Here is a 25,259-nt window from a genome sequence, read left to right as displayed (position 1 = left end):
CACACATGGAAAAATCTGAGAATCACCACAAGCTTATTAGAAATAATAGGAAATCCATATATAATATCGATATACTGATAACATTCTTGTTTGAAGGTCATTTCATTTGGCACTTTGAAAGTATGATTTCATTCTTTTCCTGACTTTCATCATTGCTGTTGAGAACCTAGAGGCAGTAAATCATATTTGTTATTCTTTTTTTTTTTTTTTTTTTGGCCACACCCACAGCCTGTTGAAGTTCCCAGATCCAGGGATCGAACCTGTACTGCAGTTGCAACATCGGATCCTTAACCTTCTGCGCCACACATGAACTTCCTCTTATTCTTTTGTCATTCTGCGGTTTCATGTTCCATGTGTCCAGGAGTGGATCTCGTTTTCCTGATCCTGCTAGGAATAGTTGGATTCTCTCATCCTGAGGTTCGGTGTCATTCACCAGTTCTAAAATATTCTCTGTGCTTATATTTTTGGCTATTACCTTCCCTCGAATTTTCTGTTCTTCCTTCAAACTCAGAATAGGTGTGAAATTAACAATGTCACTCCGTCCTTCATATTTCTCAACATCGCCCGTGTATTTTCCATTGTTGTCTTTTGTACTTTAGCTCTATTGTCTACTTCCCCAGCTTCCTCTCTGTTATATCTAATTTGTAGTCAGTCTGTGGCTTGAATTCCTCCTTTCAATTGCTGTATTTCTTGTCTTGAGAATTCATCTTTGTTTCTTCAAGTTAGCCCACTCATTTTTAAGACTCTGTTATGCCTTTCCACATATGAGACATAATTTATATTCAGTGTTTTTTATATTTTCATATTTAATTTTTTCATATTTAATTCCAGTGTGCTGCGTCCTGCGCTGCAGGGCAATGGGAGATCCTGAAAGAGGGCTGGCATGGTATAACAAAACACACAAGACTCTTTTACATTTTTAAAAGTGGGGGACCAGGAGGCACTCTGTTCTGCTGAACAAAGGCCCCTAGGCTTTAGCCCACAAGACTTTTATTAGGGAAGGTGATGTGTTCAGATTCGTGAGCAAGAGCAGGCATAGGGAGTGTTGAAACTCTCTCTTAGGGAGATTTAAGGAGACTATCAGCGATAAAAGTCACGGGTGTATACATCGAGGCTGCAGTGCAGCTGCCTAAAGAACAGCATAGTTAATGTATAAGCTGCTTATTTTATTTTGACAGGAGACCCTGCCCTTTGGAACTCTGCATCGGCAGACGTGCTTCTCTGGCTTTTGCCATCACAAGCTTTCCTTGGCTTATCGTGTTTTTGCATGTCCCAAGTTTGCTTTCTGCAGAGTTCAGCAGTTCAGTGGTAACTGTTTCTGTTTAACTTGTGCCCAGTGAAGGCTTCCTGAGAACACGAGTGTTCATTTTGACCTCACCCGGTTCAGTGCGTGGCCACACGCACACTCATGGCAGATCTCTCGAGGTTAACGCGAAGGTTTTAAAGACCACATTGCAGAAAGCCTTCTGAATTACTGAGGGAATGGGTGGCTGAATTACGGTAGCAAGACTTTCCATTCATCCACACTACATAAAGTACATGTGTAGATGCAGACTGTGCCGTAGAGACGGTGAGACTAGATTTCTACACGTCTCTGCCGAACCATCAGGTAATCACTCAGATTAAAGAAGAATTTACTTCTCCAGGGATCGTTATTATTTGAGGACGTGGCTGTGGAGTTCACCTGGGAGGAGTGGAGGCTACTAGACCCTGCTCAGAAGGACCTGTACCAAGATGTGATGCTGGAGAACTACAGCAACCTTGTGGCCGTGGGTGAGGCCGGCTCCCCTGGGTCCCTTAGCGAACCCAGTCAGCAGCCTTTCCCTTCTCAACTGTAGAATGATTTTGGGTGGGGTGGGGGCAGTATCTGAAGTGCTGAATAATGTAAGAGAGATTGTCAAACTTAACCTCAAAGGGCCAGATTGTAAATATTGCAGGCTGTATGTGCTACCTACTATCTCTAATATACTCTTTTTAAAATAATTTTTTAAAAATTATAGTTGATTACAATATTCTGTCTTCTTTTTTTTCTTCCTCTTCTTTTTTTTTTTTTTTTTTTTTTTTTAGGACCACACCTGCGGCATATGGAGGTTCCCAGGCTAGGGGTCAAAGCGGAACTACAGCTGCCGGCCTATACCAGAGCCACAGCAATGCAGGATCCAAGCCCTGCCTGTGACCAACACCACAGCTCACAGCAATGCCGGATCCTTAACCCACTGAGCCAGGCCAGGGATTGAACCCACATCCTCATGGATACTAGTTGGGTTCGCTAACCACTGAGCCATGACGGGAGCTCCTTAATAATGTTTTTAAATGAAGAAGTGTAGTGTCTTAGTGACAGTCACAGAGCATAGTTTGCTGACCCCCTACTTTAGATTTGAATTTTATAACTGATGGATTCTCAGTCTTCTCTTGGGCCTCAGACAGAGAGAGGGGCATGTTTTCCCTGCTCTTAGGGGAAGCTCTTTTCCAAGGTGCAGTTGCACAACCTGTTAAAAGTATCATTTAACAGTGCTTAGATCTCTTGGCCAAAGCTGTTTTCCTAACTGTCCTGTGATGTTTTGTGAATAGGGTATCAAAGCACCAAACCCATTGAAATCTTCAGATTGAAGCAAGGAGACAAACCATGGATAGAAAAGGAAAGTATCCATGGTGAGAACTTTCCAGGTACGTGAATGAGAAACAGCCAGGTCGAAAAGAATAGAAGTCATTTCCTAGATTCCTAGCCTCACACCTTTGAAATAGCATTAAGGTGATTCATCTAGTTTATAAACTTTTTTCTTTTTTTGCTTTTTAGGGCCACATGTGTGGCATATGGAAGTTCCCAGGCCAGGGGTCCAGTCAGAGTTGCAGCTGCTGGCCACAGCCACAGCCACACAGGATCTGGGCCACCTCTGCGACCTACACTCCAGCTCACGGGACCCACTGAGCGAGGCTAGGGATTGAACCTGCATCCTCATGAGTACTGGTCAGGTTCATAACCTGCTGAGCCACAATGGGAACTCCTGCATATCTTTTTTTGAATAAAGAAGATTTTGGAATAAATTAGATGATGGAGTCCGAAGAACCCAGCATGAAATTGGGCATGGGCAAGGTGAAGTAGAATGTTTGATAGACTGGCCCAGAGCAGTAAGCCATTAAGGGCCATAGTAGATGTTTTTCACCAAGACACTCATGGAATAACACCGGGGCATATCTTGATGGTGTGAACATTTTTGGGCATATAACTCTGAATGATAGAGATGGTTGGTTTTTGCTTGGTTTTCCTCTTATTCTAGATAAGCTTGATCTCACCTGGAGGATTCTAGATGGTTTCAGCAGTGGTTCTAAGATAAATGGAAGAAGCAGCACCCATGTTTCGTTTCTTCTTTTATTTTTTAGGTCTGCATCCATGGCATATGGAAGTTGCCAGGCCAGGAGTTGAATTGGAGCTGCAGCCGCCAGCCTGCATCACAGCCACAGCAACACCAGATCTGAGCTGCATCTGCGACCTACACCATAGCTCACGGCAACGCTGGATCCTTAAGCCACTGAGCGAGGCCAGGGATCGAACCCACGTCCTGATGGATGCTAGTCGGGTTCATAAACCACTGAGCCACGATGGGAACTCCCCACCCATGTTTCTTGATTCAGGATGAGGACCCCTTAATTGATGGATGCCAGATATGTGGCAACCAAGATAACAAATTTCGAACTCAGGAAGATTCGGGAGTGTCATTTAGCAAGAGGGTTTGAGGAATGAAATGGGAGGCAGCCAGCTGTCATGGTCTGTGGAGTTTCAGTATTGATGGGGCCTGGTGGAAGAAAGTCAGAGGTTAGCAGCACTTTCTGTCCATAGGAGCTTGGATGGCTTAGACGGTTCTCTGGCCTAATTGTATTTATTTATTTATTTATTTACTTGAAACATAGTTTAATAATATTGTGTTGGTTTTAGGTGTATAGCAAAGTGATTCAGTATATATATATATGTATTATTTCTTCAGATTATTTCCCATTATACATTATAAGATACTGAATTCTTGCCCAATTTAAAAATCCACATGGATGATTCTGTTTCTTATTCTTATATGAAAATAACCTCGGCTGTACGTTGGATAGAAAGTCGGAGCTTTGACTGTAGGAGTTTTCCCCACGTGAGAGAAAGGCACGTTAGGAGCATTCATTTGGTGGCAGTCTGCCGCATTAATGAAAGAGACCAGATTCGGGAGCAGGGTGACCACTGAAAGAAATTGTGTCCTTTGACCCGCCTCAGTCAGAATGTGTTCTGAGTACGTATCTCTAGCTGCCTGTTTCCCTTGTCCTGAGCCTTGTCCATTGTCCTGGTTTCTCTGGCATTCTCCATGTATTTCCACTTCCTAAAACCCTGAAAGTTGGAAATGCATAAAGACTTCAGCCTAGGCCATCGTTTTTCTGTTTATTTATTTGTCTTTTGTCTCTTTAGGCCCGTTCCCGCAGCATATGGAGGTTCCCAGGCTAGGGGGTCCAGTCAGAGCTGTAGCTGCTGGCCTACACCACAGCCATAGCAACGCAGGATCCGAGCCACGTCTGTGACTACACCACAGCTCACGGCAACGCTGGATCCTTAACCCACTGAGTGAGGCAAGGGATTGAACCAGCATCCTCATGGATACTCGTTGGGTTCGGTAACTGCTGAGCCACAACGGGAACTCCCATTTTTCTGTTTTTTTTTTAACTCTCCCCAAGAGACCTTATCTAGTCATTTGCCTTTGGGTAACATTTCTATACATTTCCTTTTATTGTGCTTCACTTCATTGTACTTTGCAGATAGCGTGTTTTTTATGAATTAAATGTTTGTAGCAACCCTGCTTGGAGCAAGTCTGTGGGCACTATTTTTTCCAACAGCGTTTGCTCACTTCATGTCTCTGGGTTGTCACATTTTGGTAATCTCACAATAGTTCAGACTTTTTTCATTATCACATTTGTTACGGTAATTTGTAATCAGCAGTCTCTGATATTCATACTTGATGAAAGCTCAGATGTTTAGCAATTTAGACATAATGCTGTTGTATACTTAATATACTATAGTCTCATGTAGGCTGTTGTTATTATTGTTTTTGCCACACCCACGCCATGCAGAAGTTCCCGGGCCAGGGATCAAACTGGAGCCACAGCAGTGACGCCACCAGATCCTTAAGCACCAGGCCACCAGGGATTTCCTACAGTATTGTGTAAACATAACTTATATGCACTAGGAAACAACAACAAAAATTCTGTGACGAGCATCAGAATATTCACTTTATTGTGGTGCTCTGGAACTGAACCTGGAATATCTCTGATGTATGCCATATAGAAAACCTCCAAATTTGTCCTCTAGCCAAAATCATCTCCAGATTCCAGTCTCCAATTGGGTTCTCCCTGTCTGTGCTTAGATATCCATCTCAAAATGTTTATGGCAAAATACACACCTAATTTTCCCACATTCACAGTCTGCCTCTCCAGCGGTTCCATGGTGACTCAGCAGGTTAAGAGTCCAGCATGATCACTGCTGTGGCTCTGGTTACAGCTGTAGAGCTGTAGTGGGGGTTCTATCCCAGGGTGTGGCTACCCCATTCCCCCGCTGCCTAGCAAACACAAACAAACAAAATCTGTCTCTCCAGCTCAGTTGGGACTGCTGGTCATATAAGCTGAATATCTAGAAGGACCCCTTGATTTCTGCCTTTTTTTTTTTTTTTTTTTTTTTTTTTTTTTTTTGGCTACACCCTTGGAATGTGGAAGTTTGAGCTGCACCTGTGACCTACACTGCTGCAGCTGCAGCAACACCAGATCCTTAACCCATTGTGCTGGGCTTGGGATCGGACCCTTGCCACCACAGAGACAATCCTCAACTTGCTGTACCACAGTGGGAACTCCGATTTCTGCCTTTGATTACAATGAACATTGAATTCAAAATTGAATGCTGTCTTTTCCTTCTAAGTGTACCCTGAGTCCATTCACTTCTCCACATCTACACTGTTGTTGCTCTTGGCCACGCCACCATATCTCCTGCCTGGATTACTTCATTAACTTCCTGTTTCCTTTCTTCTATGCTCCTTCCTCTTCCATTGCTATCCAGCTATCCACATAGCAGGAATCTTTTGGAAAGGTAAATTGGAACACAACTCCACCCTCTCAAAACCTCCAGTGTGCTAGTCTTAGCATCAAATTCGAATTCTTCCTACCAGATCTATGTGATATGACCTTTTCCCTGCCCCCCCCCCTTTTTTCTTTTTAAGGCCACGCCTGCAGCATGGGGAAGTTCCTGGGTCAGGGATCAAACCTGTGGCACAGCAGCCATCTGAGCCACTGCAGTGGCAACTCGGTATCCCTAACCTGCTGCACTACAGGAGAACTCCAAACTTGTAATTCTTTACCTGAGGTTGCTCATTCTTTATTCCTAGTTTCTTGGCTCAACTGTTATTCGCTCTTAGGGATTACCTATTTAAAGTTGACCAGCTCCCATTGTTCTTTTTCATATCCCAGGAACCACTTTTCAGTCTGTGGTTGTCTTACTTCTTTGCTTACATTTTGTTCTCTTTTGCCCAGTGGAATGCAGAGAATATTTCTCTTTCATTTATATTCAGTTGCTACGACAGAGCATGATATGTAATAGACATTCAATATATATTGACAGAGTATGATATCACTTGTATCTGGAATCTAATATATGGCACAAACAAACCTTTCCGCAGGAAAGAAACTCATGGGCTTGTAGAACAGACTTGTGGTTGCCGAGGGGGAGGGGGAGGGAAAGGGAGTGGAAAGAACTGGATTCTGGGGTTAATAGATGCAAACTATTGCATTCAGAGTGGATAAGCAATGAGATCCTGCTGCATAGCACAGGGAGCTATATCTAATCACTTATGATGGAACATGATGGAGGATAGTGTGAGAAAAAGAATGTATATATATATATGTGTGTGTGTGTGTGTGTGACTGGGTCACTTTGCTAGACCGCATAAATTGATAGAACATTGTAAACCAGCTATAATGGCAAAAAAATCATTTAAAAATGAATAAATATTGGTGGAATAAGTGGATTCGTCTTCCAACATGCTAGATGTCTTTCCAACTTTATATGTGTTAATGAGACACATTTCTAATACAGCTTCTTTGCCCATTTTGCAAGGATGTATTTGGAGAGCAGCAAAACTTTACTAATTGGGAATTGTCTACCATTGATACCATATCAACTACTTTTTTGGATGTTATGGCTTTATTTCATTGTGTTTCCTCACATAGTCAAGAAGTACATTTATGCTTAATGATTTCTCTCATATGATAGTTGAATTGTCATAGCCCAGTGGCATTTTAGAAGCAGTTTTATTACGTAACCTGATTGTGAAGGAATTAATTTTCTTTCTAGAAGTTGGAGAAGTTGGTGACCCTATGCATTGGTCCTTGGAAATCCAAAACAAGCATAAAAATGTGGAAAGAGGCCATGAACATAGTTCATCAGGAAATATTTTTCATCTGCACGGAAATCTTGTTACTTTAAGGCAAAGCCATGATAAGTTTGACGTACTGAACTCTAATTTAGATTTAGTTAACCAGAATAAAAACTGTGTAGCAAAGAAGCCTGATAAGCTTAATAGGTACGAGAAATCATTTCTTCGTACTAAGCATGAAAAACGTTACACTGGAATTAAATGCAGTAAATATGGAAACACCATCTGCACCAATCCAAGACGCAATATACATCAAACTGAAAGAGGAAAGAAACATCAGGAATGTGCTGAATGTGGCAAAACCTTCATCAAAAAATCTCAACTCACTGTACATCAGAGAACTCATACAGGAGAAAAACCATATAAATGCCTTAAATGTGGTAAAGCCTTCTGTAGGAAAGCAGAGCTCAATATACATATGCAAGTTGAAAGAGGAATAAAACCCCATGGATGCAGTGAATGTGGGAAAGCTTTCTCCAGGAAGTCGCAGCTCCTTGTACATCAGAAAACTCATACAGGAGAGAAACCTTATACATGCAGTGAATGTGGGAAAGGCTTCATCCAGAAGGGTAATTTCCTTATACATCAGCGAATTCATACTGGAGAGAAGCCCTATGGATGCAATGAATGTGGGAAAGCCTTCAGTCATAAGCCATGTCTCGTTGCACATCAGGTGTTTCATACCGGAAATCCTCCCTATGAATGCAATGAGTGTGGAAAAGCATACTTTCAGAAGTCAAGTCTCATTAGACATCAAAGAGGTCATACAGAAGAGAAACGCTATAAATGCAGTGTCTGTGGGAAAGGCTACTCCACGAAGTCAATACTTAGTAGACATCAGAGAGTCCACACAGGAGAGAAACCCCATAGATGCAGCAACTGTGGGAAAGCCTTCTGCCACAAGTCCTCTCTCACTAAACATAGGAAAACTCATATGAAAGAAAAATGTGTGGGTTCCGTCAAGGTGGAAAAGGATTCCCTTGGGAATCACAGCTCATTATCTCTTACAGAACCCATACAGGAGAAAAATTCTATTAAACCAGAGACAGTGGAAGGGCCCTCTGTGGCAGTCCAGACATCATTAAACATCAGTGGGTTCCTAGCCCACGGGAACATTGTCCTTGTGGGGCAGCCTGTGGCGAGATGTGCACCCTCAGGAGATAATGGAGAATTTGCACAGGAGAGAACCCTCATAAATGCGGTAAATGTGGTAGTGCCTTCAGTTACCAATTATGTTGTATTTTATGTCCCAGGAAATATGTAGGGAAGATTTGATATGTTTAGTGTGGAAAAGCCTTTCGAACCAAGTTTTAGCTTGAAAACTTTCACTGAGAGAATGCCAATGAATGTAGTAATAATGGAGAGCTATACCTCATGAAATACCAGTGGCTCTTAGTAGGTTGAATTGTAATGAGCTTGACTTCAGAATCATCAGTAAAATGCTCCTCAGAAATAAATACTAGGAAGGCAGTTGTGTCAGGTCCCTGAAACCACCCTCCCATTTGATTATTTTTGAAAAGCACTTGTTAAACTCATGAAAGCTGCTCTCACAGTTATAGTTCATTATAGTGAGAAGTTACAAATTAAAATTAGCAAATGTTCACTGTGTATAAGGCAGAACTTAGGAGAAACCATGTACGTACTTGCATTTGGTTCTCTCCTTGGAGTTATATGGACAGTGCTTCAGTCTTTCACCAGTGATGGGACAACATATGGACTTGCCAAGCAGGGAAGCTCACCTGTTCCTTAGTGCACAGGGTTTTTATGGGGGGTTAGTTATGTAGGCACAGAGAAACCACATGGCTGATCTTAATGTCTCAAACTCCAGGCTCCTAAAGGTCAAACTGATCCAGCATGGCTCAGAGCCCCAGGTAAACAAAAACATGTTCACCAGAAATTGTATTGCTAGCATAAACTATATGGCATGGCCCAAACCCCAGGTATACAAAGATACTCTTAGCAGGCAGGATATTTTAAGGGCCTAGAGGTTCCTTCTCCTTTGCCAGTCATGGGTCAGATTCTGGAATGTGGAGGGTCTGAACACCCCAAATCTGCCGAGTCCCTGTGGTGCAGGTTGGCAGCCGCAGCTCCTATTGGACCCCTGGCCCCTGGGAACTTCGGCTGTAAAAAGAAGGAAGAAGAAGAAACCTGCTGAGTCAGCCCCTGATTTACACAGCAGTGACTAGGACAAGGTTTTCGGTAACTTTATTCCTCATCAAGCGTCAGAAGTAAGAAATGGCTGTGGATACACTTAAATGCATAGAATCTAGAGCACAATGTCAGAGGGCTCACAAAGGGGATAAGCCCGTGGTTTCAGTGGAAACTTGTAAATCTATCCTGATTTTTTATCAGATTAACACCCTTCATGTGTCTTTTGATATAGAATGTCTTGAACTCTTTCTCATTGCTATGTGAATGACTCATAAGTCATTTGAAGATGGTTTATAAAGTTCATATTGTACCTATTACATCTGAGTCATCCATCACCTCTGCTATGTTTTTTTTTTTTTTTTTCGGTAATTTTATTTTAGGGCTGCACCTGCGGCATATGGAAGTTCCCAGGCTAGGGGTCAAATCAGAGCTGCAATTCTGACCTATACCATAGCCACAGCAATGCCAGATCCGAGCCGTGTCTGCGACCTACACCACAACCTTAACCCACTGAGGTGATGCTAGCTCCTTAATCCACTGAGTGAGGCCAGGGATCGAACCCATACTACCCATCATGGATAGTAGTAGGGTTCGTTAACCACTGAGTCATGGTGGGAACTCCCCAGTCTTTCATTTGAAACTTTGTGCTCACTTGAAGAGATCGAATGATTGGTGCAAGTTCCTCAGGAACCTGGAGAAGGGGCGGCGGGGGGGGGATCCTCCCCCATGGTACTTTTCCTCCAGTCTCTGACAGGGTACATGAATGGCTGATGCTAGAATCCTTGAGGGGGTGAGATGAAGATGATTCTGAGACTGGACAAAAACCTGAGAATTGCAACCATTTTCTCTGCAGTGGGAAGGAAAAGCAAATAGGAAAAAGCAAGTCTCTCTTTTCATTTTCCTGCTGCCTACTCATTCTCTCCATTGCCCCATGTTGGCAGAACTTAACATGAGGGCAGCTGGCAAAAGAGAATCTTGTTTGCCATACCAGCCCCTGTGTCACAAAGCCAACAATGGAAGAGTAGGTTGAGAGGTGAGAGACAATAGCTAAATAATGGGGCCAGCAACCTACTTCAGTTGTGATTAGCTGTGGTGTGTGTCACCACCCCTGCAATTTGCAAATCTCACAGTCCACTTATGGAGGAGTGCAGATTGAAAATATATTTGTGAATAAAGTGATACTTATTCAAATACACTTATTTGGATATTTATAAGCAAATCTGTGAGTAAAATTATTATTATTTGGTACCTTTGGGACTTAGGATGCAAAACATCACTATGCTTTATGCCCCTAGCGTGTGTTAGTCTTCATTTTTTTGGTATGTTTTTTGTATGTTCTTATTTTAGGGACAACTGTACATTTTAAAATCATGTAAAATCACGATGTTCCCTCATGGCTCAGCGGGTTAGGGATCTGGCATTGTCCCTGCTGTGGCTCTGGTTACTGTTGTGGCGAGGGTTCGACCCCTATCCCAGGAATTTCCACATGCTTTGGGTGTGACAAAAAAAAAAATCACATAAAGTAGGGAAAAGGAAGATCCTTTAAGGTGTTGGAATTATTGATTATTGATGGGAAAACATGAAATTAGATCACTGCTTCACATTGTATGTGAAGATCCATTCTCAGTAGATCAAAGACCTAAATTTGAAGTGTAAGAAAAATTTTTCTTTTTAGGACCGCACCCGCAGCATATGGAAGTTCCCAGACTAGGGGTTGCATTGGAGCTTCAGCTGCCGGCCTACACCACAGCCACAGCAACACTAGATCTGAGCTGCATCTGTGATGTACACTGCAGCTCACGGCAACGCTGGATCTTGCATGAGATCTGAGATTGAGCCTGCTTCCTCATGGATACTAGTCGGGTTCACTACTGCTGAGCTACAACAGGAACTCCCTGAAGAGTAAAATTTAAAGTGCACAATCTGGGAGATATAGTCGGATTCTGATCATTTCAAAAGCCCTCCTTCCACTGGCTCCCAACCTTGACATCCTCATATTCTGAATAATTGACCCTTGGAAACTGCCTTAGTCACTGACCATGAGGACTGTCCCATCACTGGCCTCTACAGATTATTCTTGACTTACATCATCCCCTCCACCCCCAAGACCTATCAATCCTAGACTTCAGGGAGACCTTCATCTCCTGGCCTTCCATTTCATTGATTTTTCAAACCTTCCCGTCCATGGACCAACAGCCAGCTACACCAAGTGGTCACTGTAACAGGATTTCAATCTTCAGGACGTCAGCTGGTTGCTTCTTGGTTCTGCAGTCTTCTCGTTGGGGAGCTGGAGGTGAGTGTGGATGAAGGTGGGGGTGAGGCATGTGAAGGTCAGCACGAGAGGGCACCGGCCTGTATGTTAAAGAAAGGGTAGGAGCAGCAGGTGAAATGCTTCCTCTCTCAGGGCTTAGCGCTATCCCTGACTCAGGAAATGAAATCAGCTGCTTCACTTGAAACTGCTTGTAGGGCAGACAGGAGGCTCCCAGCTGATGTGTCGTTTTCCTTTTTGACTATTGCGTGATGTAGGTGGGTCCTTTACCCCTCTGGAGCTTATTTTCACAGGCTGTGTAAACAAAGGGAGCAGGCTTTAATACAAGAGAGTGATAGGATGGAAGCCGGAAAAAGTTTATCCCCCCAATTTCCGCTCCACCTCTGGGCTTCTGAGGCTGTTATTTCCAGATCTTGGAGGCTGGAAAGCCCCGCCTCCACCATAGGCCCCGCCCATGTAGGTGGGATGGCCTGTCCTCAACATTGACCCTCCCACCTCATCTTTCTTGGCCCGCTCTCTTTGGTACTATTATTATATACGCCAAGCCACCTTTTTTCCCCTGCTCTGTATTCTCAGGACTATTGTAAGGGAGCAGAGGCTTCTGTGCTCACAGCGCAGAGAACGCGTGTTTGCAGCAAAGTAATGGTTTATTTGCAGGGACCAAGTCTCAGATCCACTTCATCTTGATCTTTGAGTTGGGATGTTTTCAAGGGGAAGGAAAAAAGAGGCTGGGATTTATCATTGTCTTGTGACATTTCTTAATGTAATTGTGGTTTTGGGTGTCAGGATGTCTATGGTTTATGGTTTTCTGGCCGGGTGGTCCATGGGCTCGGGCCCTGGGAGCTCATCTTGTCCCGGAGGAGCAACCTGAGTTTGCATATTAATGATGATTTCTACAACAGTAATTTGATTACATGAAGGATGTTATAGACAACTGTTAACTCAGTTGTCTGACTCAGGTTGATTAGTGTTCAGTTAGCCTGGAATTGAGGTCAGAGAGGGCAAAAGAGGAATAAAGAGAGGTTAATCACAACCTCAGTAAGGAAACTTGGGTTTAGGGGCACTTGGTTTCAATTCCCACTCCTGTTTTAACTTTCCCCCAAGCTTTGTGAGAACAGGGCATTGACCATTCTGGCTATTTCCCGCCTCAGTTTGGGGAATGGAAGCGTGTGCTGAGTTGGAAATATTCCTGAGTCCCAGGTCTTGGACCTGAGTCTTACGTGATTAAAATATTAGTCCTTTGTTTCCTTTTGGGGCAACAGACCCAATTCGAAGTAGCAGATGGAGGGACAGCCCAAACTTGAGTAAACTTTGGAAAGTAAATCGTATTCCCTGAGGAATACAGGAGAATACGTCTGAACACCAGTGTGGACCTGGCTCTTCTGGGAAGACTTTGTAGCCAGGCATACTGTTGCCTAATTTTATCTAAGTAGATTTTTAACTTCTCATGTGTTAACATAAAACAGGAGCTATTGGCCACTACACATAAAGTCTAAGTAATCTCATTTTTTCCCCAATAAACCATTTTTAGTGGCCCCACCTGAGACATCAAGTAATTTTATTGTTTAGTACGATTCTAGCTAAAGAATCTAGTGCCTCAAACCTGTCACAATGGCTGTCATCAAAAAGTCCACGAATAGCAAATGTTAGGATGTGGAGAAATGGGAAGACCTGTACACTGCTGATGGGAATGTAAATTGGTGCAGCCACTATGGGAAACAGTAGGAAGGTTGCTCAAAATTTTTAAATAGAACTCCCATATGATCTGGTAATTCCACTCCTGGGTATCTATCTAGAAAAAAATGAAAAGACTAATACAAAAACATACACCCCAGTGTTCATAACAATGTTATTTAAAATAGCCCAGACATAGATGCAAACCAAGCGCCATCAACAAACGATTGGATAAAGGTGTGGTATGTATGTACACTAGACTATTACTCAGCCATAAAAAAAAGGAAATTCTGTCATTTGCAGCAATGTGAGTGGACCTAGAAAATGTTAGTGAATTAAGTTAGAGAAAGCCAAAACTATATGATCATGTCACTTGTATGTGGAATCTAAGAAAATAATACAGTTCCTGGGTGGCTCAGTGGGTTAAGGATCTGGCTTTATCACTTGCAGTGGCCCGGGTTTCTCCTGTGGCATGGGTTACACCCCTGGCCCAGGAACTTCTGCATCGCTGTGATATGGCAAAAAATTTTTTTAATTAAAAAATAATACAAATGAACATACGCAAAACACAAATAGATTTGCTGGTGTAGAAACCAAACTAGTGGGGGAGCTCCCTTTGTGGCTCAGTGGTTAACAAACCTGACTAGGATCCATGCGGATGCGGGTTCGATCTCTGGTCTCACTCAGTGGGTTAACTATCCGGCGTTGCCATAAGCTGTGGTGTAGGTTGCAGACGAGTCTCTGGTTGAGAGAGAGTTGTGTGGCCGGGGTGTAGGCTGGCAGGTGTAGCTCCAGTTCAACCCCTAGCCTGTAAACTCCCTATGCTGCCAGTGTGGCCCTAAAAAAAACGCAAGAAAAGAAAATAAGGAAAAACTAGTGGTTACCAAAGGGGAGAGGGAAGACGGGAGGGGAAAATTAGGGACATGGGATTAATAGCTACAAACTACTAAGTATAAAATAGATAAACAGGAGTTTCCTTTGTGGCTCAGTGGTTAACAAACCCGACTAGGAACCATGAAGATACAGGTTCAATCCCTGGCCTCGCTCAGTGGGGTAAGGATCTGGCGTTGCCGTGAGCTGTGTATGGTAACAGTTTGCAGATGAGGCTCCTGTCCCGAGTTGCTGTGACTGTGGTGTAGGCCGGCGACTGTAGCTCTGATTCAACCCCTAGCCTGGGAACTTTCACATGCCTTGGGTGTGGCCCTAAAAAGAAAGAAAGAAAGAAAAGAAAAAGATAAGCAACAAGGATATATTGTCTAGCATAGCCATGATTTTATAATAACTCTAACAAGTATAGTCTAAAAATACTGAATCACTATGCTGTACACTTAGTGGCCTTGCTCAGTGGGTTGGGGATCCAGTGTTGCCCAGAGTTGTGGTGTAGGTTGCAGACACACCTCAGATCCTGCATTGCTGTGGCTGTAGTGTAGGCTGGCAGCTGCAGCTCTGATTGGACCCCTAGCCTGGTAACCTTCATAGGCTGTGGGTGTGGCCCTAAAAAGAAAAAGTTTTTGGCCTGCATTGTTGTGCCGGTTGCTTACACCTCCCGACTGAGAAACTATTCCTGTACTGCAGGTCTAAAATCTTGCTAGGATTGCTGATGGTCTGTTGAGAAGGGAAATCCCCAGCTAGGCCCCCAGGCCACAGGGGCCAGGGCAGCTTCTGGATCCACAAAGGGAAAACCCTGCACTGGCAAAGGGCAGGGCAGACCATAGGCACTAATAACCTCAGAGGATCCGGAGAGGTAACAGCTGGGTTGCCCATTGCAGTCAGGCAAGGGCTTGTGTGCCTAAGATGCTGAAAGCCAAACTCTGACCACAGGTGTTTACAGCAAAGTAATGATTTTTTATTTTTTGTTTTTGTCTTTTTTGCCATTTCTTGGGCCGCTCCCGCGGCATATGGAGGTTCCCAGGCTCGGGGTCAAATCTGAGCTGTAGCCGCTGGCCTATGCCACATCCACAGCAACGCCAGATCCTTAACCCACTGAGCAAGCCAGGGATCGAACTCACAACCTCCTGGTTCCTACTCGGATTCGTTAACCACTGAGCCATGACGGGAACTCCCAGTAATGGTTTTTTTGCAGGGAACCAAGCAAAGGAGTGGGAGACAAGTCTCAGATTCACTCCATCTTGGTCTTTGAGTCAGAAATATTTTAAAGGTGAAGAACAAAGAAACTGGGATTAATCATTGTTTTGTAATATTTTAAAAATTTATTTTTAAATTATAGTTGATTTATAATATGCCAATTTCTGCTGTACAGAAAAGTGACCCATTCATATATATACATTCCTTTTCTTATATTATTATCCATCATTATCATAAGAGATTGGATATAGTTCCCTGTATTATACAGTAGGACCTCATTGCTTATCCATTTTATTTTTTTTTTTTTGTCTTTTTGCCATTTCTTGGGCCACTCCGACGGCATATGGAGGTTCCCGGGCTGGGGATCTAATCGGAGCCGTAGCTGCCAGCCTACGCCAGAGCCACAGCTACGCGGGATCCGAGCCGCGTCTGTGACCTACACCACAGCTCACGGCAACGCCGGATCGTTAACCCACTGAGCAAGGGCAGGGACCGAACCCGCAACCTCATGGTTCCTAGTCGGATTCGTTAACCACTGCGCCACGACGGGAACTCCCTGTGGCATATTTTAGATTCCAGGTATAAGTGACATGATGTGGTATTTGTCTTTCTCTACCTGACTTACTTCATTTAGTATAATTTCTAGTTGTATCCATGTTGCTGCAAACAGCATTATTTTGTTCTTTTTTATGGCTGAGTAGTATTCCATTGTATATATATTTACCACATCTTCTTAATCCTTCCATCTGTCCATGGACATTTAGGTTGTTTCCATGTCTTGGAATTCACAATAGCACTGCTACAATGTTCACAGGGGATGCGTGTATCTTTTTCAATGAAAGTTTTGTCCAGATATAGGCCCAGGAGTGGGATTGCTGGATCATATGATAGTTCTATATTTAGTTTTCTGAGGGACCTCCATACTGTTGTCCATAGTGGTTGTACCAATTTACATTCCCACCAGCAGTGTAGGAGGGTTCCCTTTTCTCCAGCATTTGTTATTCATAGACTTATTAATGATGGCCATTCTGACTGGTGTGAGGTGGTACCTTATTGTGGTTTTGATTTGCATTTCTCCAATAATTAGTGATGCTGAGCATTTTTTCTTTTTTTTTTTCTTTTTTTTTTTTTTTTTTGTCTTTTTGTCTTTTTGTTGTTGTTGTTGTTGTTGCTATTTCTTGGGCCGCTCCCGCGGCATATGGAGGTTCCCAGGCTAGGGGTCTAATCGGAGCTGTAGCCACCGGCCTACGCCAGAGCCACAGCAACGCTGGATCCGAGCCGCGTCTGCAACCTACACCACAGCTCACGGCAACGCCGGATCGTTAACCCACTGAGCAAGGGCAGGGACCGAACCCGCAACCTCATGGTTCCTAGTCGGATTCGTTAACCACTGCGCCACGACGGGAACTCCGAGCATTTTTTCATATGGCTACTGGCCATGCATATGTCTTCTTTGGAGAAATGTCTACTTAGGTCTTCTGCTCATTTTTTTTTATTTGCCTTTTTTGGGGGCCACACTTGTGGCATATGGATCAGGCTAGAGGTCAGATTGGAGCTGCAGCTGCTGGCCTATGCCACAGCCACAGCAACACAGGACCTGAGCTGCCTCTGTGACATACACCACGGCTCATGGCAATGTTGGATCCTTAACCTACTGAGTGAGGTCAGGGATCAGACCTACATCCTGTGGATTTCAGTCAGGTTCTTAACCCACTGAACCACAAAGGGAACTCACCATTTCTTTCTTTTTTTTCCTTCTTTCTTCCCTTTTTTTTTTTTTTTTTTTTTTGTCTTTTGTCTTTTGAGGGCCATGCCCACAGCATATGGAGGTTCCCAGGCTAGGGGTCTAATTGGAGCTGCAGCCGCTGGCCTACCCCACAGCCACAGCAACGTGGGATCCGAGCCACATCTGCAACCTACACCACAGCTCACGGCAACACCAGATCCTTAACCCACTGAGGAGGGCCAGGGATCGGACCCACAACCTCATGGTTCCTAGTCGGATTTGTTAACCACTGTGCCTCGATGGGAACTCCCTTTTTCTTATGGTTTCCTTTGCTGTGCAAAAGCTTATATGCTTGATTAGGTCCCATTTTGTTTATTTTTGGTTTTGCTTCTGTTGCCTTGGGAGACTGACCCAAGGAAACATTTGTATGGTTTATGTTGGAGGATGTTTTGCCAAAGTTCCCTTCTAGGAGTTTTATGGTACCATGTCTTTAAGCCATTTTGAGTTTTTGTGCATGGTGTGAGGGTGTGTTCTAGTTTCATTGATCTACATGCAGCAGTCCAGTTTTCCCAGCACCACTTGCTGAAGATTGTTTTGTAACATTTCTGTGACTTTTTTTTGATGACAAATAACTTTATTAGTTTAACTATTAACATTTTGTGGTTGGTTTGTTATAACAGCAAGTATTACCCTAAATAATAACAGGAGATTAAAGTTAAGAGTCAAACAGAAAATAAAATTTTGGAGTTCCTGTTGTGGCTCAGTGGTAATGAACCCTACTAGCATCCATGAGGATGTAGGTTTGATCCCTGACCCGCTCACTGGGTTAAGGATCTGGCATTGTCATAAGCTGTGGCTTAGGTTGCAGATTTGGTCAGATCTGGCATTGCTGTGGCTGTGGTACTGGCTGGCAGCTGCTGCTCTGATTTGACCCCTAGCCTGGAAACTTACATGTGCCACAGGTGTGGCCCTAAGAAAAAAGAAAAGAAAATTTTGTAGATAACAATGTGGAATTGGACAGATTCATAAGAGTGATTTTATTTTTTAATTTTTTTTGTCTTTTTGCTATTTCTTTGGGCCGCTCCCACGGCATATGGAGGTTCCCAGGCTAGAGGTCTAATCGGAGCCGCAGCCACTGGCCTACACCAGAGCCACAGCAACGCGGGATCCGAGCAGCGTCTGCAACCTACACCACAGCTCACGGCAACGCGGGATCGTTAACCCACTGAGCAAGGGCAGGGACCGAACCCACAACCTCATGGTTCCTAGTCGGATTCGTTAACCACTGCGCCACGACGGGAACTCCCATAAGAGTGATTTAAAAATTTTTCATTTTTTATTGAAGTATAGTTGATTTACTATACTATAGTATAGTTGTGTTAGTTTCACTTGTGTTATTTTCACTTGTATAGCAGTGATTCAGTTATACATATACACATATCCATTCTTTACAGATTCTTTCCCCATATATATTATTACAGAATGTGTGCAGAGTTCCCTGTTCTATATAGCAGGTCCTTGTTGATTATTTTATATATAGTAGTATATATATATGTTCATCCCATCCTTGACATTTCTGAATTGTAGTTTCTGGAGTCAGAATGTTTAGGATTCTCTGGTTAGGTAGTCCATGGCCAGAGGGCCCATGAGCTCATCTTTCCCTGAAGAGACAACCTGAGTAATACGCTAATATCTACAAAAGAAATTTTATTATATTAAGGATGTTATGGATAACAGCAATCTCAGTTGTCTGACTCTCCTTAACTAGTGTTCAGTTAGGCCAGGATTGATGTCAGAGGGGCTAAGAAAGGGAACAAACTTTCCGATAAGGACAGATTAATCATAAACTCAGTAGGGGAACCCGGCTTTAGGGTGACTTAATTTCGCCACCTCAGCTCTTCCAAACTCTACTTTTCTCCAAAGCGTTCTCCAGCCAGACACATTCCCATGGTATGTCTCTTGACCACTCTGCTAAGCATAAAAGTTCTCAGCCTTGTGGACACACACCTCCTTCAAGACTGACTGCCAAAGTGTGACAAGAGCCTCAGCGGACACAGCCGTCTTGAGTCTCGGGCCCGCATAACTGAGGGGGAAGAGGCCCACCTGCATTGCGAGAGTTGGCACGTGCGCCACACTATTGACGGCACCTGGGGAGATGGAAGCTCCAGCGCTGAGGCGTCCGGCAGAAGGGACTACCTTCTCTGCAAGGCACACCTTTGAAAAAAGGTCGCCCCACAGGCGCCACCATATTGCCCCGTAGAGCGGCCCCAACGCCCAGAATCCGGGTCACGGGAGGGTCGTCACGTGACCGGCAGCCTTCCGTGGCTCAGAGGTGTTCCTGAGTCTGCGCAGAAGCGCCGCATCGTTGCCAGGCGACTTGCTTCGGAAAGGAGCGTGTGGAAGCTGGTCCTTGTTGCAACCCTGCTGTGAGAAGACCAGGTGAGAGGGAAGACTTCTGTGGGTTCACTGTTGGGTCGGCGAGTAGAGTCAGTGGTGAGAGTCCGTGGGGGTCAAGGAAGTGGGTGTCTTGGGCTGAAAGGCGGTTTGTTTAGTCAGTAATCGTGGAGTCTTAGATCAGTGGTGGGGAATCTGCGAAGTTTTTAATTGGGCGAATCCATAGTTTAGTGATGGAATGTGAGGTGGCAACGGCATGATGAATGTGTGGATTCAAAACTCAGGGATGGAGGGCTGTGAGGTGGGTGGTTGGGGAAGTCTGGGAGCTGGTGGTTGGCGCAGTCTGTGTGGTCTTTGAATGGACTGTAGGGTTAGTAGTGGGGAGTGTTGAGGTCAGTTACGGGAGAGGCTGCGGGCATTAATAATATGGAGGTTTTGGGAATTAAGGATGAGGTATTAGGGGGCAGTGATGGACTCACTGGTGGGGTATTAAGAGCTTGGAGGGCTTACTGGTGGGAGTCAATATTATGATTGTTATTGGGGCGGGTCATTGAATGGAGTTCCATGAGCTACCATGTTGGGGGTACAGTATGCTTCTGCCTGAGGAGTCCTACGTATTGATGACGGTGACTGGTGAGCTGATGGAAGTTGTTGCTTTATGGAGTTAGTGACTGGGGAGAGACTCCCTTGGGATCCTTGATTTGAGTTTCTAACCCATATAAGGAGATTCACATTGTGACACTCCACCCAGTTCCTCTAAAGCTTAGCAGCGGTTCCCAACAAGCCACTCCTCCAACCTCTTCTGTTTAGGCGGTTCCTTACCTTGGCCATCCCTACAAAAGTTTAAAAAGTGTTTTTAAACAACCAGAGTCTAAGGAAATCTAAACTGATGTTTGCTTGCATATTCATAGACTGTCACGTAAGGATTTACAGAATTAGGAACACTTTTTAGGGTCACATCTGCGGCATATGGAAGTTCCCCAGCTAGGGGTGGTATCCGAGCTGCAGCTGGTGGCCTACACCACTGCCACAGCAACATGGGATCCTTAACCTGCTGAGCGAAGCCAGGGATAGCACCCGCATTCTCATGGATCCTAGTAGGGTTCATTAACCACTGAGCCACGAAGGGAACTCCTGCTTTTAAAAAATTTTTCATCTGGTATTCTTATTAGGTATTTTGTCTGATTTTTACATTAAACCTGTATATTATTTGGTGAAAATAAGACACATGTAAAAACTAAATTAGTCTTTTTTGGAACATGTTTTTAATTATCACGTAAGCATGTGATATTGGTATGATCCTTGTTGGTATGATCCTTCTCGTGTTCTACTTGGTAATCATAGAAATCATCACAATTATTTTGATTGTATTCATACTTCTTCAGCATAATTTTTCACATTTAAATATTTATTAGTTACAAATACGCAATAAATGCCACTTCCATTTTTACTTAACATGAGACATTTAGGTTAATTTTTAGTCTGACATATTTGAAATTTTTTGGTTGCTATCTTGTTATTCCTAACTCTGTTTTGAGGACTTTATCACCCTTTTCATTTGGTTAGATATATGGTCTTCTCTTTTAAGGCAAACATGAATGATTGAAAAGAATATATATTTTCAATAAGTGCATCTTTATGTACTTTGATATATCACCGAAGCTAATATTTTTAGTTTTAATAGTTAGACCATACATAATATTTTCCTGCGTTATCTGTCACAGAATTAGAGTGGTGTATTAATATCTTCTAGCCCAGTGATGTTTCCTTGTTTAAATTTCCTGGTTTTTTAAAAGAATTTTTATTATAGTTGATTTATAATGTTCTGTCAATTTCTGCCATACAACAAAGTGACTCAGTTATACATATATATACATTGTTTTTCTCATAGTATCCTCCATCATGTTCCATCACAAGTGACTGGATATAGTTCCCTGTGCTACACAGCAGGATCTCATTACTTATCCATTCCAAATGCAGTTGTTTGCATCTGGTAACCCCAAACTCTCAGTCCATCAGACTTCCTTGTTTTTGTAATAGAATTTGTTTTATACGATTTACTTCCCTACTATTTGCTGCATAGACTAGCCACACTATAACTTCTAATTCATGTTATTCTCTATATTTCTACTTTATGCCACTTAATGGATCTCATCTTAAAATCTTTGTTTTATTTTATTTTTTGCCTTTTTGCCTTTTCTAGGGCCGCTTCCGCAGCATATGGAGGTTCCCAGGCTAGGGGTCTAATTGGAGCTGTAGCCACTGGCCTACACCACAGCCACAGCCACACCAGATCTGAGCTGTATCTGTGACCTACACCACAGCTCACGGCAATGCCGGATCCTTAACCCACTGAGCAAGGGCAGGGGTCAAACCCGCAACTTCATGGTTCCTAGTCGGATTCGTTAACCACTGCGCCACGATGGGAACTCCCTGTCCTTGTTTTAATTATTGCAAAGGCTGGTTTTCAGAGAAGTAGTGATTCTTGCCTTAAGTCCCTCCCTTAGGGAGGACATAGACTGACTAGGACTAAAATCTAGATGTCTTTTCCCTTGAATCTTCCATGTGCTTTTATTTTTATTTTTAATGGCTGCACCCACAACATATAGAAGTTCCCGAGCCTGGGACTGAATCCCAGCTTCAGCTGCAACTTATGCCACAGCTGTGGCAACACTGAATCCTTTATTCTACCATACTGGGCTGGGGATCAAACCTGCACCTCTGCAGAGACCAGCCACCATGGTCACATTCTTAACCCACTGTGCCACAGCAGGAGCTTCTTATGTGTTTTCTAGTACCCTCTTTGAGTAAAATTCATCTCAACTAGCAAAATGATTGACTCCCAAGTAACCGTGCAAATGCTTTTAAAGAAAATATCGAGAGTGTCTCAGATGTGGTCATGTTTACAGGTTTTCTCAGCATCTCAGCAGAGCTTTTGCTTTATACACCGTGGTCAAGGCTGCTGGTACCTCCTGCCCCTCTGCGTAGTTTTGGTCCTAGCAGTCTTGGTTAGAGTCTGCAGACATGCCATTTTCTGAATTCTGATTAGTGATCCACTTGAAGTGAATTTGCTCCTGAATCCATAGCTCCCAGCTTCCAGGTGCAGAGCAGATAAGCGAGGTGAGTTCATGTGACCAGAATTCATCTTGGCCCAAGATACCCCGGATTAGAAAGCACTTTCCAGAGATTTGGGCACCGTGAGAATAATCATTGGGCAGAGCAAATCCTGGAATGGTTTGCCTGTATCGGCAGAACAGCAAAACATGAACGAGTCCCAGGTGAAATGTGGCTTGTTTGCTTATTTATGATTTAAAATGTTTATTTGCTTACTTGTTGATTGATTTATTGATTGTCCACTTGGTTTCCCAATGGATTTGTGGTGATCTTAATAATCCATACAACAAAGTGAAAAAGTAAAAATGGAAAGTAATTATAAGAAAGTGGGAGAGTTCCCGTGGTGGCTACAGCTCCAGTTTGACCCATAGTCTGGGAACTTCCATATGCTGTGGGTGTGCCCCTAAAAAGACAAAAAAATAAAAAAATAAAGGGGGGGAGTTCCCGTTGTGGCTTAGCAAAAACGAATCTGGGTAGAATCGAACCCAAGGATGCAGGTTCGATCCCCAGCCTTGCTCAGTGGGTTAATTGTCTGGCGTTGCCATGAGCTGTGGTGTGGGTCACAGACTTGGCTCAGATCCATCGTTGCTGTGGCTGTGGTGTAGGCTGGCAGCTACTGCACCTCTGATTCAACCCCTAGCCTGGGATCTTACATATGCCTTGGGTGTGGCCCTTAAAAAAAAAAAAGATACATGCATGGTGACTGTGATTTTGTATAAGATTATAATTGTGAGTTTATGTGAGTGGGTGTATTTACGAGTGTTTGTATATGTGATTGGGAACTTTCATGTCTTCATTGTATGGATTCATGCACGTGAATGTGCAGTTGAAATTGTATAAGGAAATGAGCAATTGTGTATGAGTATGTGAATGTGTGTGACTATAGGTTTGAGTGTGAGTGTCCCTCCATGTGTGTTTGCATCTGTGTGTAAATGAGTTTGGGTGGTGTGTGTCTGTGTGTTGGGTGGGTTGTCTACTGTTATGGCTCTAACAACTGACTTGACTATGGGAAATGATGCAGAGTGAGCTTGGGTCAAAGAGTTGATTTGTGGGTAGGAAAACCTGAAGAATTACATTCAACTCATTACATACACACACACACACACACCACACACACACACACATATGTATGTATATTTCTTAACCATTGGAAAGGCATTTCCTCATTAAAAAAGCAGTCATAGTTCTTTACTGAAAAATTTTCAAAGTAGTGTAGAGGACTGTGTTGACCTTTTGCTGGTCTTGAACTAAGTGAGTAGCATTGGCTTATCAAACACTTGCAGGAATAGTAGATTGGCCCTGTTAAACCATCTGACCCTGGTGCAAGGGACACTTTTTTTTAAATTGAAGTGTAGTTGATTTACATTATATTAATTTCTGCTATAAATTGTAGTGATTCAATTATACATCTATATATCACACTTTTTAAATGTTCTTTTCCATTATTATTATTATTTTTTTGGCTTTTTAGGACTGCATCCACGGCATATGGAGGTTCCCAGGCTAGGTTTTGAATCAGAGCTGCACCTGCCAGCCTATACCACAGCCACAGCAACGCCAGATCTGAGCCGTGTCTGTGACCTACACCACAGCTCATGGCAATGCCAGATCCTTAACCCACTGAGTGAGGCCAGGGATGGAAGCTGGGTCCTCATGGTTCCTAGTCAGATTTGTTTCCAATGTGCCACGATGAGAACTCCTCCATTAGAGTTTATCCCAGGACACTGAGTCTGGTTCTCTGTGCTCTGCACTAGAACCTCGTTGCTTATTCCTCCCTGTGGAATAGCTCACATCCGATCACCCCAGCCTCCCACTCTCGCCTCCCCTACCCACTCGTCCTTGTCCACCACAAGTCTGTTCTCCTTGCCGGTGAGTCTGCTTCTGTTTTCATTGATAGGTTTAAATGTATAAAAATTTTTAAAAAATTATTTTTATTGTGTTTGCTTTTTTCATTTTTTTAAAGTTTTATTGATGTATAGTCGATTTACAATGTTGTGATAATTGCTGCGGTACAGCAAAGGGATTCAGTTACACATATCCACACATCCATTGTTTTTCAGATTCTTTTGCCAGTATAGGTTATCACAGAATATCCCTGTGCTGAACAGCAGGTTCCTGTCTGACCATCCACCCCATATACAATAGTGTGCATATGTCATTCCCAATCCTCCAATCCATCCCTGCCCCCAGCAGTCCCTTTAGTAACCCTGAGTTTGTTTCCAATGTCTGTGACTCTGTTTCTGTTTTGTCAATAAGTTCATTTATAGCATTGTTTTAGAGTCCATGTATAAGTGATATCATATGATGTTTATCTTTGTCTGGCTTCCTTCACTTGGTATGATAATCTCTAGATCCTTCCATGTTGCTGCAGATGGCATTATTTCATCCTTCTTTATGGCTG

The 25,259-nt window shown here is 43.3% G+C and overlaps 1 protein-coding gene across 3 annotated transcripts in view; it reads left to right on the top strand.

Annotated features, from left to right (window-relative positions):
* LOC100626048 (zinc finger protein 350) overlaps window positions 1-25,259 on the top strand; it is a 43,838-nt gene that overhangs the window by 13,021 nt on the left and 5,558 nt on the right. For 2 of the 3 annotated variants that reach the window (XM_021097265.1, XM_021097264.1), the window contains 3 exons: window positions 1,647-1,773; window positions 2,572-2,667; window positions 7,364-9,928. In XM_021097265.1, coding sequence (XP_020952924.1) covers window positions 1,740-1,773; window positions 2,572-2,667; window positions 7,364-8,709 — 1,476 coding nt within the window. In that variant the 5' untranslated portion in view covers window positions 1,647-1,739 and the 3' untranslated portion in view covers window positions 8,710-9,928. Of the gene's footprint in view, window positions 1-1,646; window positions 1,774-2,571; window positions 2,668-7,363; window positions 9,929-25,259 lie in introns of those variants that run through there. The other variant, XM_013998724.2, reaches the window with a different exon arrangement.

This window comes from Sus scrofa, chromosome 6 (assembly GCF_000003025.6).
Source record: "Sus scrofa isolate TJ Tabasco breed Duroc chromosome 6, Sscrofa11.1, whole genome shotgun sequence".
Lineage (NCBI taxonomy): Eukaryota > Metazoa > Chordata > Mammalia > Artiodactyla > Suidae > Sus > Sus scrofa.
Note: the sequence above shows the minus strand (reverse complement) of the source record. Positions and strands in the feature narration are given on the sequence as shown.